We start from the raw sequence: 18,063 nt of genomic DNA on the forward strand, positions 1-18,063 counted from the left end.
AATTGTACAAAATGGAAAAGCATTCTTGATGGGCTAAATGGCCTGTTCCTGTTCCTATCACAGAGCTTACTCAAGATTAAACTCCAATCTCACATATAACATACTTAGTTTCGAATAAGTTGCATTCTTCGTCAAACCCATGCAATACCTGGCCTGGGAGTGTTTAATGGGCTCGTGCAGAGGCACTTCACTTTGTAACTAACCCGTACTGTTTGCTTGTGACAATGACTGCATCAGGTTATAGAGCAGAAGCAAAAATATTTCAAACTAAATTCAAAGCTGAACAAACGTTGTTTACTTATGCTGTATTCACAAAAGTAAGTAGAGAGAAAAAAGTCAAAGCAAAAACAAAATTTATACATGCAAAATTGCTGAATGAAGGTAATCTGGTACAGTGTCTCTTATACCAAAAGCAATAGATGCTCAATGGCTTTCAGTGTTATCGTTCCCTAGAATCATTTGAGTTCAGCATGTGAGAACTAACATTGAAGACTCTGGGTTGTAAATGCATTGTGTGAAATCTGCCCAATAGATTCACTTTTTGACCCTTTTTATGTCTTTTGCATTAATTAAGGGAAGGGATGATGGTACTAGAGAGTTTCTCACAGTCAAAGCCTTCTGAAGTGAGCTTGCTCTCAATGTAAGGCCAAACAGGGCTTTCTCTACCCTACCTTAACTCCAGTGCCTCACTCCCACTGCCCTGACAGTACAAACCTGGCTCTACTGATGTGGCCCCATTGCCCAGATCTTGCAATCTGACCCCGCTCCTACTGCTCCAAATCTTTTACTTCAATCCCTGCTCTCACTGCCCTGAGCCCACTGAGTAACATCATTTTGTGTTCCGACTCTAATCCAGATTGAGGGTGGACAATTAGTTTAGGTAGAACCCAAAGAGGTTGGAGACCTTCTCTCTCTGAATATGGGCTGTAAGTAGACTCAGGGCCCAGAGATAGACTGGTGAGTCTATCCATAGACATGCAAAGATTGTCTCCTTACTGAGCTAAGGAAGAGCTTTAAAAAGAAAGGGTGGCATGGTGGCTCAGTGATTAGCACTGTTGCCTCACAAGATCAAGGGACCTGGGTTTGATCCCACCCTTGGGCAACTGTCTATGTGGAGTTTGCACATCTTCCCTGTGTCTGCATAGATTTCACTGGGGTGCTCTGGTTTCCTCCCACAGTCCAAAGATGTGCGGACTAGGTGGATTAGCCATGGGAAATGCAGGATTATAGAGTAGGGAGGGTGGGTCTTGGTGGGATGCTCTTCAGATGTATGTTTTGGAACTGATGGGCCAACTGGCCTGCTTCCACACTGTAGGGATTGTTTGAAGTCCAGGCGAAGGGCAAAGGTTTATAGCCATATTTGAAAAGCTGAGATAAATTAGAAATTAGTGGCTTGGCGAAGTCAAGCCAGGGTTTAAAGAGTTATGAAGGAAGGAAAGGATGAAGAGAAGATTGAGGAAAATCTAAGGGAATAAGCAGTTTAATTGTTCTGAGGTCCTTGCAAGGAATAAACGACAAGATAATCAGACAAACCTCAAAGTCAATACATAAAGATACTAAAAAGAGTTAATATGGTCAATGCTCTACCTTTTCAAGGGCAACTAGAGATGGACAATACATTCTGGCCAGTGCCAGGGATGCCCCATCCCACAAATTAAATACAAGAATCCACGGCAGAGCTAACTGATCAGAGATCATAAGGTGGACCATGACTGATTTTTCCTGACCTGAGGCAAGAGACACTAATGCAGTCTAATACTAGTGTACTGTTTGCCTCTGCATACACCAGAAATCAAACCTTGGATCTACTGGCTGAGGTGTGCTTTTGCCGCAATAGACACTACATTTAACCAGCGAGCAAGATCTTCCACCAATTCCTAGCCTCCTCATCAGTCAGTGCATTTCCCTGTGCTGTATCTATTTCACTCAGCATTTCATTTTCTGCACTTGTGACAGTTAATAAAATGCCTGTAAATCACCAGGCACCGGTGGTGCTTGCATGTATTGTATCTCTTTCAGTTAGGTATATTAGAATCCCATGCTTGTATCAGTCGGCATATTTCCTGCACTATGCCATCTCCTAATCTAATTCATGGTTAACCTGTATCCCTATTGCTTCCAGTATCACGAGAACAAGTGGGGTGACACCAGTCATGATAATGGGGAAATCTCGTCTGACTGAACTTCACTAAGTCACAGATGTAATGAGAGTTACATCACTGAACACTTTTCCTCAGCTGTCTGCTTTATTTCTGTGAATGTTTCCTGGGCCTTGGTCTTGATGGTGTCAAAGTCCATGTTTTGAATGGTCCCAAAAAATGAATCATTAGCTTCTTCTTCATCCTCATCTTCTTGCACCATCTTTGCCAGCTCTTCAGGCAGTTCCACATCTCCCCCAGCCATCTGTATTTGACTGTCATCCTTGTCACTCTGAATCGTGAAGAAAAGAGACTGGTTAACCCTTTAAATCGCTTTCTGCATTGCACTTCTCCCTGAAACACTGAAGATTGGAAGGTAGGATGAGAAGTTAAGGGCCTGTGAATAAAATGCAAACCTGTATTCCTGACAAATACTGCTGACATGGAGGACGGCAGGGAGGGTAACGGAATTCATGCCAATAACATGAGGCAGAAGAGCACCTGTTAGATGACATGTCACATTTCCATTAATACCGTTCTCTCATGACCACTGCATTCTCCAGAGCAACTAGACACCCTCACAACCTCACCAGAATGTTCACTCTTTAGGACTTTCAGAGGGCTTTCAATGAGGTCCACATATGAGATTAGCTTTTTAAATTAAAGGTCATGGGATTGGGGCCAGTGCTTTGACATGGGTAGGGAACTGGCCAACAAACAGGAAACAAACAGTCTTTTTTGAAGTGGCAGCTAGTGGGTTGTCACAGGGATCAGTACTTGGGCCCCAGCTATTTATCATTATTAATGATTTAGATAAGGGAACTAATCATAATATCTTTAAATTTGCAGATGACAAAAATCTGTGGGAGGATGAGCTATGACGAGGATGCAGTTCTGCTCCAATGAGATTGGACAAGTTGAATGAGTGAGCAAATGCATGGCAGATGAAGTATAAATGTGGATAAATGTGAGATTATCCACTTTGGTAGCAAAAACAGGAAGGCAGGATATTATCTGAATGGTAATAGATTGGGAATGGGAAAGGTGAAACAAGACCTGGGTGTCCTTGTATAGCAGTCATTGAAAGTAAGTATGCAGGTTCAGCAGGTGGTGACGAAGGTAAATGGTATATTGGCCTTCATAGTGAGAGGTTTCAAGTACAGAAGAAGGGTGTTTTGTTGCATTTGTACAGGGCCTCGGTGAGACTATAGTGAAATATTGTGTGCAATTTTGGTCTCCTTATCTGAGGAACGGTATCCTGTCTTCAGAGGGAGTGCAATGAAGGTTTACCAGATTGACTCCCAGGATGGCAGGACGAATGTATGCAGAGAGACGGGATTGGTTAGGATTATAATCACTGGAGTTCAGAAGGATGGGGGACTTCACAGAAACCTTTAAAATCCTAACAGGACTAGACACAGTAAATGCCAGAAGATGTTCCTGATGACTGGGAAGCCCAGAACCGGGGGTCACAGTCTAAGGGTATGTGATAGGCCATTTAGGACTGAGACAAGGAGAAATTTCTTTACCCAGATAGTGGTGAGCCTGTGGAATTCTCTGCCACAGAAACTGAAATATTGAACAATTTAAAGAAGGATTTACATAAAGTTCTTAGGACTAAAGGGATCAAAGAATGGGGAGAAAGTGGGAACAGGATACAGAGTTGGATGATAAGCTATGATCATATTGAATGGGGAAACGGGCCGAATGGCTTACTTCTGCTCTTATTTTCTCTGCTTCTGTGTTTCATTCTTTACATTAATCTAGACAGTATGTGTCAACAGTCTGTTCAATTGTGGATGGCATCAGAACTGAGCCTATCCTGTTGTGTCCCAACACCACCAAGTGTGAATCACTCTCCAAGCCACCCATGACCTGGAACTATTTCACGGTTTCTTCATTGTCACTGGGTGAAAATCCTCAAACTTCTTCCCCAACTGTATGCAGGTATAGTTACTCATCGCCACCTTCTCAAGAGCAACTAGACATGGGCATTAATCAAATCTGATCTTGCTAGCAATGCTCACACTCATGAACTGATAATAAAAAGCACCCAGGGCAGGGTTAATAGGACAGTGTTTATGAGATGGATCCCAGCGATTTTATTTTCTGACCTTGGCCAAGGACCACTAATGCAACCTTGTATGGTACTGTTCACCTCTCAGCAGATTAGATATCAGAGCTTAGGCATACTGGCCCAGCTGGCCACACTGAATGCTGCGCTCATCTACTGAACTACCAGGAAGCACAATTTTCCATCAATTTCCAATTTTGCTAACAATCAGTACATTTCCCCGTTCTGCACCTGTTTCACTCAGTATCTTCTTTTCTGCATCCCACCTAACATAGGTGATGCTTGTCAGCACTTTACCTGTTTCAATTAGTATATTTTCCATCCCATGCCTGTTAGTTGGGATACTTCCTGTATTACACTTGTGAGAGTTTGAACCTTTGCTGAGCTATGCTGTGATGATTGTTGTATCACACTTCTGTACATGTGATACTCAGCACATTTCCTGTACTCCACCTGAGACCACAAGTACATACAATGTACCTATAACTATTGGCAGACTTTCTGTACTAAACTGGCCTTACTCTATACACTTCCTGTGCTGTATAGATGACAGTTAGCATATTTCCTGTGACACTGGGTTCATCTCCTGTCACTTACATGTGGTAATCGATACTTCTCCCTCATGTGTAATCGAACTGTAGCCCTTTCTGCTTTTTTTTGTGTGAATGCATTATCTCGTTCGATTCTGGAATGAGAAAAGAATGATATTTTAAAATACAGAATTCAAGTCTTAACTTGTTTCTTCAGTCTCTGCATTGCCATGGATTCTCTTGCAATTAAATTCGATGATAATGATTCAAATAGAGCACAATTCTGCTTCTATTATTGGGTGAGATATGCAGCATCATTAACAAGGCAGCATTTGTCGCTCATCCCTAATTGCCCTTGAACTGATTGACTCTGAAATGGCTTGCAAAGCCAATCACATTTTTGTGGGTCTGGAGTCTATCTGTAGCCAGATCAGGTATGGTCAGCAGAAATATCACCCTAAAGGGCATTGGTGAACACAATGGGTTTTACTTCGAATAACGGGCAACACTGTTGCCATAAACCAGCATTTATTTATTATTTTGGTTATTTTTAAACTTGAAATCAAATGTCACGATCTGCCATGTCCCCGAAGTATAAGGCTTCAGCTATGTGTAACCAGTCCAGTGGAATTACCACTCCACCACTGCCTTCTCCATTAGCAAAAGTATCTATCCAGGTGTTGCAAAGACATTGTTCTTTTACCTCTGGAGCTTGAGCTCAATTCCAGTTCAGTGGCTGGTACATGTTGACAGAATTTGCTTTGAAATTTTCACTGATCTAGAATTGTGAATCAAATTAACCAAGATCTGACTGAATGGTAGAATGAGCTTGAGGGGTTGAATGGCCTAGTAGCAGCTATTTTGAATCTATGGTTGGCTGAATTGTCTCTGAGAGAGGGAGATGTGCTGTGTGGAATAGATGCTCAAAGTTATTGGTCTATGGTCGTTCTCTGAGTGTGACTATTTTCCCACCTGAGAAAGGGCCCGTTGGCTGAGGGGCTAATGGTGCCCACCAAGCTGTACCCAGTGGATGTCAATGTTTGCAAAGGTGAAATTAAACTGTATTCCTTTCTAGATGTGAATGGTGGCAATAAATGCAGAGATGAATATCATATTTTACGTTGGAAAGTGATGGGGAATGGAGCAGCAACAGAGTGGGCTTGGATGTGGGCAGTGGGAATGATGAATGAGAGACTATGCAGTTGAGGCACAATCCTGCTTTCCTGGCTCTTTGGGAATATCAAAAGAATTTGTTTTCAACAACATAGTTTTGTTTTGGTGGCTGATGCAGTAGATGCTTGGGTCCCATAAGGAAACTGAAGAATCTGAAGCAAAGCAATTAGGTCCTTGCTTCAGTTGAATATCTCAGACTTCCTGGAGGTCATCTGTTACAGTTCACTTGGATTTGGAGTCGCTGTGGTAACACTTATTTTAACATGCAGACTGTAGTCCAGAGCTATGGGCAGTGATGATAGAGGCTCCAAACCTCTGTCCATCTCATGGCTGACCAGCAGAATCCCTCCTTCTCTTATCACCTGCCATCAGCATGTATAGAAGGATTGGAACAAGTTAAAACTCAAACAGATAGGCCACAGTGTGAACACTGGAGTGGGACTTAAACCTTCAACATCTTGTTGAGAGGTAGGGATGTGACCTGTAGTGCCACATGATTTTGTATCTGGTTTCCTAAAGGAGCCCAAACAAGCATGAGACCCCTCACTAACATATTAAATGGACCTAACTCCTGAATAAGGTGGCTGCACTATGAATGCACCGCCTTCAATCAATTTGTGGAGTGGGACTTAAACCAGAGCCTGACTCTGAGGCAACAATGCTACTCTCTGACCATATGAACTTCATTTGCCCTCCTGTATTGAAGGCAATGAAGGAACTACTGATCAGAGAAAGGGAGTAGCAAAGGAAGGACAGTGGATTGACACCGAAAAAAACTATTTTGTTTCATGACATTTATGAAGGCCCTTAAGGTGTAACAGGGTTTGCAATTATTCATTTGGTGGCAGAGATGCTGGCCTGGTAATCTCAAAGGTCATTGATATCAATAACAGCCCTTACTGCCAGACAGCAGGGCTGTGAGTGGAGGATAATACACAGGAGTGTTATTATGGTGTGTCGGGATCTACAGGGGAGTGTTGGAGGTATTGGGGAGAAGGCTGAATGAAAAAAAAATTGATGCTGATGGCCTCCTTGATCTGCACCTTTGGGTGTTGGGAGATTTTCTGGCACCATTTGCTGTTGCCATGTAAATGGAATGTGAGAAATTCAAAATCCACAGCAAATTCACTCAAGATTCCACAAGCTGAAGTGAGATAGACAACTACCTAAATAGTTTTCATCATGTTGTTTGAAGGTTTAAGCAACTCCAAGAGAAATCCCTTTCCTTCTTTGAACTGTGCCACAAATGCAACTGAGATACAAAAGGTTAACAGCTCATCTGAAAAATTGTACCTTTGACAATGTGCATTTCTTCACTGAGCTGGTAGTCTGAGTTTTGTGCTTAAGTTGCACTCAGTTGGTAGCTGTCAAGTCTTTGAAGAATGAGGGGTCCCTGAGCCCCAACTCAGCTGAGATTGCTGGCACTGAGTCAAATATATTGCTGTACATTAGATAGGGTCCATTGTAAACTAAGAATGCCAAGAGCGGTTAGTATTAGACACTTGAGAAATGTACATTATAGACTTTATCAATTCTATGTGACCACACTGGCTCCACGGGATCCACCTAGGTGGCTCACAATAGCAAAAACCCACACAGTCTGCCACCACTGGAGTTCATTTGTGTGAAGGGCTCAGCTTCATCTGTTCTTTCCCCCTTTGTTTGTGCAAAAGCTGGTCACTCGCTTCATGTCACAGGTAAATCCTCCTTAAATCTCCTTCGCCCTAAGCTGCTGCTGTCAAAGTTTAGTCTCAAATCCTGGATTGTACTAGTTACCAGGCTTCGTAAAATAGAAGGTTACTTAACCTAGTTTGTTGGCATCATAATTACCGTATTTTCTTAAATATAGATCGCATCTTCTCAATCCTGTGTCAGAGTAAGTACCATTTCCTCTTAATGAGTTGGATTGAACTTTACAGTGGCCCAAGTTACGTTATATAATATTATCTTACAGTATGTAACCTTACACATGATAATACTTCGAATGCATCAGCACGTTCATGAGGCAATTCATAATGTATAGTAAATACTGTCTTTGCCAGTGTTATCCATATTGCCCACAATGAAGAATAAAAGTACCACATGCTTACATTACCTTTAAAAGTAACTCAGTACCCCCTGTTATTCAATCGTCCCACTATTACAGCATTATGTTTGATATGAGAGAGGAAGTAGAAGTGGGCCTATAACTAAATATGACTTTCACAAACCCTAAAGCCAACCGAAAGGAGTAGCCTATTCATTTACCCAATAACTTAACGACAACCTCACTATCCCAGCGTAACATTGTCATTCTGCTATTTTCCTATATTCTCCCTTCCACTCCCAAAGGCACTGACTTTTCTATGTTTTCTTGGATGAAGGAATAACTCTGCTGCAGTTGTGGCCTCCTTTCTGCTACCTCATCCATTTCATACTGCAGAACAATGAGTCTTGATAGGCTGTTTGACTGCAGATGGCATCACAAGTAAGCCCAACCCTGCTCACTTGTAAGGTTTAAGCAATTCCAGCTACAAGAAGGAGCTCAATTCCTCTCAATCTGAGAAACTGAGGCCCAGTTGTAACAACATTGTTGCTGTTCAGAGCCCTGATTAAGAGAAAACGTGACAAATACTGTAGTTAAACTGAGCCCAATCTTGTCTATGTGGTTCAGTAACATGCCAGAAGGCAATTGTATGCCACCTTACCTCAGGCATCATGTTTATCACCTGCATAAATCTGAAAGTCACAATGCTTTTATGCAGGAGTTGACAATAAGAAATGCAGCAATGGTTCTCCTGTTTAATGTGGTCTGGAATATACATAGTCCTGTTCACTGTTGTACTCTGATATGAGGGCTACATTGTTTGTGTGTTGAGCCTGAGGATGCTGTTCTATGAATCCCTGGGCCTCAGTTCACTGACTGGCAGACTGTAGGGTGAAGTTAGAGCTTGTGGTCATCCCAGCAATATTTGTGGTAGTGAAAGGCCATATTGAACTGTCAACCACACCAGTCTATTTTCCCAGTCTCTTCTTGTACAGAAACCGTCAGCTTCCAACACTCATTGTAGTAGGGTAAGGGTTGGTGAAATCTCATCTCCCAATATTCTATAGGACAGCATTACTCAGGGAGACTAATGAATGAGAGTCCCTGGATAGAATTGAGACCTCCAACAAATGCTCTTTGAAAACGCCGTAGCTAATGGTTGACTTTAACGATTTAAGAGGAGACATCCCTTTGTCGGCCACTCCTCTATTGAATGGTTCTTGATCCTGGCCACTAGGAGGAGCATATTGGAGCAAGAGTTTCTCTGTGTGAGAAGTGGGATAACATAGCCATGTTATCATTAACCTTGCCTGCTCTTCACCCAGTAGTTTTATTATTCCAGCCATCGCACTCCAATTGTTTGCTCAAATTCGTTATATTTATGTTTCTCAATCCTAATGGTGGTCATCAACATAAAACATTGACAAACACACAGACACATATATACATACAGAAACACACAAACATATATAGACAAAAGCCCACACACTCATTCACATACATACACACGCACACACAGTGTTTGCAAAAACACACATGCACTCATAAACACACACACACACACACACACACACACACACAAACACGCAGACATAAATTGCAAAAACACTCATTCACACAGACACACATACAAACACTAGGTTGCACTTACATTGTGCAATATATTTTCTACAATACAGGGCATTCATTTCACAAACGTCATTTGTTTTCCTTCACTGTGGAAATGCTTTTCTGGCCTCATCCCTATTACAGTTGCATCCTGTTGCAGAACAGTATGGAAACAGGGGTCAGTCAGGCTCCAGCCCTATCACCAGCTCTGCTCCAAAATCCAAAACAGATATCACAACCTCTTCCCTTTGAACTGCTTGAGTTCCTGATGGAAAACCACTGGAAGCAGGATGGACAAATCAAGAGGATAGAAGGCAAAGTTTAAGCAGATACCGGGACAGGTAAAGAGATGAGGGATCCCAGCTACCAGGACAGGCTGAAGAGGATGGGATTTTTCTCACTTGAATAGAGAAAGCTAAGAGGAGATTCAATACAGGAAATAAACGGCTGTTATTAGCTGAAGAATTAATAACCAGAGAACTCAAATGGTAGGTGAATGGCAATGAAAAGGCAATATGAATTAAAAACAAAGTAACAAGCAGCAAGGACTGGGGATACAGCATGATAGATGCTGTAGTTAAATAGAATAGTAATGTCAAAGCAGACAGGCTTGGAGGCTGGAAATGGGAGAAGGACCTGGAGTATGGGATTATGCAAATGCCAGTCCAGGCTCAATGGACTGATAAAGGAAACTCAATACCTTCCTTTAATGCTGTATGAATTCTACAATTCTATGCTTAAATTGGCTGAGCACTGCCTCAACCACATAGACCAGGAAGATCCCAGGTTGGATTTCTGGCCCCTGCTGAATTGGCTGGTCTCAATGCAAGGGTAGAGGAGGTTTACAAATTAACTTTGCATCTTACACCATCATGAAGGTCAGAGGTCAGCATTCACACCCCTGACGATTGAGAATAAAAGTGCTGATACAGGAAGGCACAGGCTCGGCAAAGGAAAAGGGCCACAGCTGCTCACAGGGTTTTTCAAAGGGCTTCAGCCATAGAACACGTTGAATGGTCATCAGAGTTTTGTAACTGAGGAAATAAAACCTGTACTCAGCAAGATCACACAAACAGGAATGTGACAGTGACCTGCTAAAATTTTTTCAGTGAGGTTGATTGAGGGAGAAATATCAGCAAGTCCATCAGGGAGAGCCCCACTGCACTTTTTTTGAAACAAGCACTTGAAATGTTGAAAGCCTCATCCAAAAGTTTGCTCCAGCAACCACGTAGCACTTCCTCAGCATTGTACAGGAGCGTCAGATCAGAGTTTGTGCTAAGGTCTCCACTGTGGACCCACAACCACCATTGACTCCTGATAGTAGGTCCCTGACAATGGATCTTGAATAAAACAAAGTTGTTTCTCAAGGCAAGGTTCTCCTTTCAATGAAATCACAGACTTTTTTAATAGAGAATGACGAGGAACCAGCATGACCTGACATAAAGTTGATCATAACCCCACTGCCATATGTACACTCTCATTGGCCATATTGTCAGATATTTCAGCCTAGACACCATTACATACCTTTCAGCTTTTTGCTGCCGCTGCTGAATGATGAGTTGTTTACATTAAACATTCCCAGATGGGAGACACTTTGAGGGCTCAGAGATGAGAAGGGAAGAGAAGGGCCATTGCTCACAGGGAGGAAAAGGAGGAGAAGGGAAGGCAGAATATGTTGTGCAGTGTTAAGGCCCTGAGTCATCTTGAGTTAGAATGAGAGTCACAGAGACTTAGAGAGAAGAACAGTATTCAGAGGGCTCTTGGGTTTACGAGGAATATGGCAAGATGACAGTTTAGCAGATCATTGTCTATAATAATATCAGTAAAACAGAGTGAGGCGAGAAAAGGTGGAAAAGCAAGGAGAAAACAGATTATTAGAATGTGTAACTAAAATACAGAATGAAATTGAGCAGAAAAAAGATTAAGAAATGCAGGGCCTAATTTAACATTTTATATTGGTAGAGTAATTACTAATAAGAAAATGCGCATAATACTAGTGCCATAAAAATGGGCATGTTCTTTGAATTATAGACACTAGCACAGTTATTATTCCGAAAGATTTCTCCCTCACTCCAGTATTCTCTCCCCCTCATTATCCTTGTCAGTTCTAACATTTGCTGAAATACAGTTGCCAAGGTGTCAACTGTCCACCAGTATTTTGCCCAGGCAACCATGTATTGGGTGACATCAATCTATTTGATTACAGAAGGCATTGTGTTTGAACTTGTTTCACCTGGAATCTACAGATGTAAATGTCCCAAAGGAGGTCAAGGGGCAGCAATCACAAGCAGGAACCCTGACTAATCATTTCCCTTTTTCAGTCCAGGAGCAAGGAAATCACTTATTTAACATTGGGTCAGATCTGCTAACTGCACAAAGATTCCTAAGACCAGCATGGTCCGTATCGTTCCTTGCCACACCAGTCAGTGCATTATTCCAGTTCTTTCATTAGTGCACAAATAAATTACATTTGTGCTTCACAATGGTTTTCAAACAGCATGATCTAAAATAATAGTTAACATTTACTGAGTGCTTTATCCATACTGAGCTGTGAAATTGTTTATACATATGCATGTTATACATGTACATTTATACATATGTATAAGTATGCACCTCAGAGTAGAAGGGTTTTTGTGAGTTAACAGAAAGCTGAAAATTTCTCTAAACAAAAGGGGCCACTAATGTTTAACACTGATTCATCTCATGCATACACTGTAACTTCAAAAAATTAATCCTAACTTGTATTTATCCTTAAAAGTGCTCTTCAGGTTTTCTGTGCTTTCCTTTTCAATCCCTTTAATTTCTGGTGAGGCACTCACTTTTCTTCCAGCAGCTGACGCTGGTATTCCTCAAACTCTTCCCTTGTCATTCCTGTGCTTTTTGCAGTTGGCTTTCCATCTCCTTCCTCTGTCGTTGTCTCTTCTCCTCCTCCTCCTCCACCAACTCCCAGATCTTTCATTTTCCCACTAATCATGGTTTTGAGGAAGAATGTCATTTTGGTAGAAACTAGTCTGAAATTACAGGGAGGAAAGGCAGGCTTGTATTAAGTGGAGCAGCGAGTGACTGAAGGACAGATAAGCCTTGAGTGTAATTGGTAGACATCGAGCTAAACGGCTTAACTCATTATAAGTTGGAACAGTAAACCAGTGGCCTCCTTTTGCAGTGATAATGGGAACTGCAGATGCTGGAGAATCCAAGATAATAAAGTGTGAAGCTGGATGAACACAGCAGACTTCCTGAGATAATGGGAACTGCAGATGCTGGAGAATCCAAGATAATAAAATGTGAGGCTGGATGAACACAGCAGGCCCAGCAGCATCTCAGGAGCACAAAAGCTCCTTTTGCACTCAGGTCTGATGGCCCATTATCTCTGGTTGCAAGGCTGCCTAGGGAGTTGGTGGCATAGTGGAATAGTAATCCAGGCTACTGTCTTAAGGGCAGGGGTCAAAATCCTACGATGAAATTTGAATCCAAGAAAATCTGGAATTAAAAACTAGTCCAAAGACAACTGTTGCAAAGACACATCTGGTTCTGCAATGTTTTTTGGGGGAGGAAATCTGCCATATTTACCTGCTCTGACCAACATGTGACGCCAGACCCACAGCAAATGTGATTGATTGTGAATTGCACTGTGGGCAATAAGTGCTGGTCTAACCAACAATATCCACAACCCATCAAAATTTTTTAAAAAATCACCATGTTTGAAAAGTGCACTGCACAAGTGCTGATATTTTGCTTTTATTAAAATGTATTGGTTTTTGGGGCATGGGCCTTGCTAGCCTAGGCCAGCAAGTATTGCCAATCCCCAATTGCTCTGGAGTGATTCACCCCATTATCATTTGCAACATTCAGACAAATAAAAAGGTAATTTCCTAATTGAAAGCAACCCATGGTGGATTTGAATTGAATAAATAAAGAAATACTGTTTCCAGTAGGAGAGGGATTAGCAAACAAATAACACAGCCAAGAATATAGGCGATGGGCTTGTGGGGTTAGAATTTTATAGGGTTTTATGGGATCCCCTGCAATCTTCTACACTGCAGTGAATACTGTTCTAACTGATCCAATATTTCTTCATAAGTTAGTCGTACCATGCAGGGAATCAGTCTGGTAAATCTTCATTGCCCTCCCTCCATAGCTAAAACATCATTCCTCAGATGAGGAGAGCAAAAGTGCACATGATACTCCAGAAGTGATCTTACCAAGGGCCTGTACAAGTGCAGCAAAACAGTGCTGCTTAAAACCTTACTTAACGATATCTGATAGCAAGAGGCACTGAACTTGGGAAGCAGTTTGGTTGGATCAAGCTTAGATGTTGTGATCTGCCAAGATTGACTGATCTTGCATCATTTGCTATTCATGTCATACTCCAGGGACTTGAGCACTTATGATGGTAAAGTGAACATTGAGCTTCTTCCTACAGTGCTGAGCATTCCACTAGGTGACTGATGCTGCATGACCGTGTTATTAGGTTGGCAATGGTCTGGTGGCGTGGACTTGATGACTTGTCCTAAGATGTTGAGAGTGCCACTGTGCCCTACCCAATCCAGCAGGCCCTGTATCCCCATGGTTTGTCACTTTCCTCCCTCCAAAGTCCTCTGATTCCCAGCTTTAAGTCTCTACAAATTTGCTTACTGCTTGACCCCTAATCATAATGCCCTATTGCACATACATCTTAATGAACCACCATGTGACAATATATTACATTAAGCAGGTCAATAACCAGAGGTTGTATATTTAAAATAATTAGCAAGACATTTAGAGACAAGGATTAGGAGAAATTATTTCAGTCAGAGAGATGCCAGGGCCTGGAATGACAAGATGGTGAAATCTGATTCCATCAATAATTGAATGGATTTGGATTGTAACTTGAAGATGACAATCTCACAGTGTTACAGTGACAATGAGCAGGGATGAGAAACTAAGTACCACTGCTGTTTGAAAACATTAACATAGATATAATGGACCACGATTGGTCACCATGTGTTAGTCACTGATGGTCAGTGTGTGCTGGGGATTTTGGATGACCGTATGCTGGTGAGGGATATGGATAGGGATAACGGCAGTTGTCTTCCCCCAGTGCAGGGGATTTCAAGGCTGGGATATACATTTTTAAGGTGAGAGGTGAAAGATTTAAATACAGACATGAGGGGCAAATTGTTTACACAGTGGATGGTCTGTGTGTGGAATGAACTTACAGAGGAAGTGGTGGGCATGGGTACAGTTACAACGTTTAAAAGACACTTGGATAAGTACGGGAATAGGAAAGGTTTGGAGGGATATGGGCCAGGAGCAGGCAGGTGGGACTAGTTTAGTTTGGGATTATGGTCAGCACAGACTGGTTGGACCGAAGGGTCTGTTTCCATGCTGCGTGCCTTTATATACCTTCATATGCTTCCAAAAGCATGTCAAGCTTCAAGTGATTCCAGAGTAAGGTGGTAAATGAGACCATTATACTCTTAGGTCAGAGATAGTGGGAACTGCAGATGCTGGAGAATCTGAGATAACAAAGTGTGGAGCTGGATGGACACAGCAGGCCAAACAGCATCAGAGGGGCAGGAAAGCTGATGTTTCAGTTCTGGATCCTTCTTCAGAAAGGGGGAAGGGGAAGGGGGTTCTGAAATAAATAGGGAGATGGGGGAGGTGGACGGAAGATGGATAGAGAAGAAGATAGGTGGAGAGGAGACAGACAGGTCAAAGAGGCGGGGATGGAGTCCATAAAGGTGTGTAGGTGGGGAGTTAGGGAGGGGTTAGGTCAGGTCAGGTCAGGGATGATGGACAGGTCAAGGAGGCAGGATGAGACTCGTAGGTAGGAGATGGGGGTGGGGCTTTAGATGAGAGGAGGGAACAGGTAGGAGGAAGGACAGGTTAGGGAGGTGGGGACAAGCTGGGCTGGTTTTGGGATGCAATCAGTGGAGGGGAGATTTTGAAGCTTGTGAAGTCCACATTGATACCAGTGGGATGCAGGGTTCCCAAGCGAAATATGTGATGCTGTTCCTGCAACCTTCGGGTGGCATCATTGTGACACTGGAGGCCGCCCAGGATGGACATGTCGTCCAAGGAGTGGGAGAGGGAGTTGAAATTGTTTGCGACTGGGAGGTCCAGTCATTTGTTGCAAACCAAGCGTAGGTGTTCCACAAAGCAGTCTCCAAGCCTCTGCTTGGTTTCCCTTAGGAGGAGGCCACATCAGGAACAGCGGATACAGCATACCACATTGACAGATGTGCAGATGAACATCTGCTTGATGTGGAAGGTTTTCTTGGGGCCTGAGATTGGGGTGAAGGGGGAGGTGTAGGGACAGATGTAGCTCTTCCTGCGGTTGCAGTGAAAAGTGCTGGGGGTGGTAGGGCTGGAGGGGAGTGTGGAGTGGGCAAGGGAGTCGTGGAGAGAGTGGTCCCTCCAGAAGGCAAATAAGGGCAGGGAGGGAAAAAAGTCTTTGGTAGTGGGGTCAGTTTGCAGATGGTGGAAGTACCAGAGGATGATGCATTGGATCCGGAGGTTGGTGGGGTGGTACGTGAGGATGAGGGGATTCTGTTTTGGTTGTTATTGTGGGGGAGAGGGTACGGGGCGTGAGGGATGAGTTGCGAGAAATGCAAGAGACAAGGTCAAGGGCGTTTTCAACCACTGTGGAGGGGAAGTTGCAGTCCTCAAAAAACGAGGACACCTGGGATGTCCAGGAGTGGAATGCCTCATCTTGGGAGCAGATGCAGCGGAGGTGAAGGAATTGTGAATAGGGGATGGCATTTTAGATCATATGCTATGATACAGTGATAGTATCATGAGCATGTCTCTTTAAAGTATACTGATAAACTGACCCTGAGCCATAACACAACAGCAGCTTTCAACTTCAAATATTTGAGAGGTTTCCATAAGTTTCTTGCCCGGATTTTAGCACAATCAATTGTTATTAGCCAAGCCAGAGAAGAAGGCAGAGATGGTTGGGGAGTGAAATTCAGCTGAGTTATACCCAAACTGCATTCATTTTCTTAGGTGCATAGATAGAGAAAAAAAATTAAGTTTTTTTACACTGTCCAATAAGGATTGGACTCTCAGGTATTTTATGGTCATGCTAATGAAAATGAATTTTACTAGAAACTTGAATAATGTAATTTCCAAGATAGTTGAAACTGCAGATGCTGGAGAATCTGAGATAACAATGTGTAGAGTAGATGAACACAGCAAGCCAAGCAGCATCAGAGGAGCAGGAAGGCTGACATTTGAAGGGTCTAGGCCCGAAACATCAGCCTTCCTGCTCCTCTGTTGCTGCTTGGCTTCCTGCGTTCATCCAGCTCTACACCTTGTTATCTCTAAAGTAATTTCAAGTTGATTTTGGAGGCAAATTGGAGACAATTAATGTAACCAATGAGGGAAATTCTGAGTGATAATGGGAACTGCAGATGCTGGAGAATCCAAGATAATAAATTGTGAGGCTGGATGAACACAGCAGGCCAAGCAGCATCTCAGGAGCACAAAAGCTGACGTTTCGGGCCTAGACCCTTCATCAGGGAAATTCTGACAAAGCTTTCACCCTGTACAGACAACACTTAAATTAGCAGATGAAATTCTATTTGCAAAGAATAGCTTTAAATTTTTTAAGTAATGTTTTCCCATTCAGCAGATAAGATTCTCATCTGTATTATTCACAATATTAAATTACACAGGAGTTCCATTTCCTTGTGAATTACAGTCTATTGGAATTATTGGCTCAGTGTTTAACTGATAAGTAGTTGAACTACACCGATGACTAACATCTCAGCGCTAATTGGGTTACTTGATCTTCACAGGATGCTGAAGGAGCTGCAAAATAAGAGGCTTATAAAATCATGAGGGGCATGGATAGGGTAAATAGTCAAAGTATTTTTCTGAGGGTGAGGGAGTCCCAAACTAGAGGACATTGATTTAAGATGGAAGGGGAAAGATTTAAAAAGGACCTGACGGACGGGTAACTTTTTCAAGCAGACAGCGATACTTTATGGAACGAGCTGCCAAAGGAACGAGCGGCAGAGGCAGGTACAATTGCAACATTTAAAAGGCATCTGGATCGGTACATGAACAGAAAAGGCTAAAGCAATATGGGTCAAATGCTGGCAAATGGGACTAGGTCAGATTGAGATGAATGGCTCGTGTGGATAAGTTGGGCAGAAGTGTCTGTTTCCATGCTGTATGACACTATGGCTGTATGATGCGGGGCAATGGACAGGGTTTGGTGATAGGAAGATGTGGTGAGAAAATTACCTTGAGAGTGGTGTCTGCTGAGTCCTGATGGACGTAAGGGCCACTGGTCAACTTACTGGGAGAAAATTATTGGAATTCCATGCCTAAAGGAGAGCTGAAGTGCAGCTACATTCTTGTTTGAAGACTTGTGGAGATGATGTATTCCTGAGTGTTTTAAACCACTCCCTGGGCATGGTTCTCCAATTTGTGGCTGTACTAGGAGGAATATCTCAAACCATTAAGTTCTCAGATTGGGAAGGTTAAACTGGTTCCCTTTGGTTACCTACCTGCCCACTTGTT

The 18,063-nt window shown here is 42.7% G+C and overlaps 2 protein-coding genes across 2 annotated transcripts in view; both read right to left on the minus strand.

Moving 5' to 3' along the window:
- Positions 1–280: 280 nt before the first annotated feature.
- On the minus strand, positions 281–12,603 carry cplx4c (complexin 4c). Its single transcript, XM_048559981.2, has 3 exons — positions 12,369–12,603; positions 4,810–4,897; positions 281–2,430 (listed from the first exon to the last, which is right to left on the minus strand). Exons 1-3 carry the CDS (start codon positions 12,542–12,544, stop codon positions 2,212–2,214), a joined length of 483 nt encoding a protein of 160 aa, XP_048415938.1. The 5' UTR covers positions 12,545–12,603; the 3' UTR covers positions 281–2,211.
- The window catches only part of matk (megakaryocyte-associated tyrosine kinase), a 154,054-nt gene continuing 140,800 nt past the window's right edge, over positions 4,810–18,063 (minus strand). Inside the window, exon 14 of the transcript XR_009442804.1 lies at positions 4,810–4,897. The gene's annotated coding sequence lies outside the window, so the exon portion shown is untranslated. The remainder of the gene's footprint in view (positions 4,898–18,063) is intronic.

Source organism: Stegostoma tigrinum, chromosome 30, assembly GCF_030684315.1.
Source record: "Stegostoma tigrinum isolate sSteTig4 chromosome 30, sSteTig4.hap1, whole genome shotgun sequence".
Lineage (NCBI taxonomy): Eukaryota > Metazoa > Chordata > Chondrichthyes > Orectolobiformes > Stegostomatidae > Stegostoma > Stegostoma tigrinum.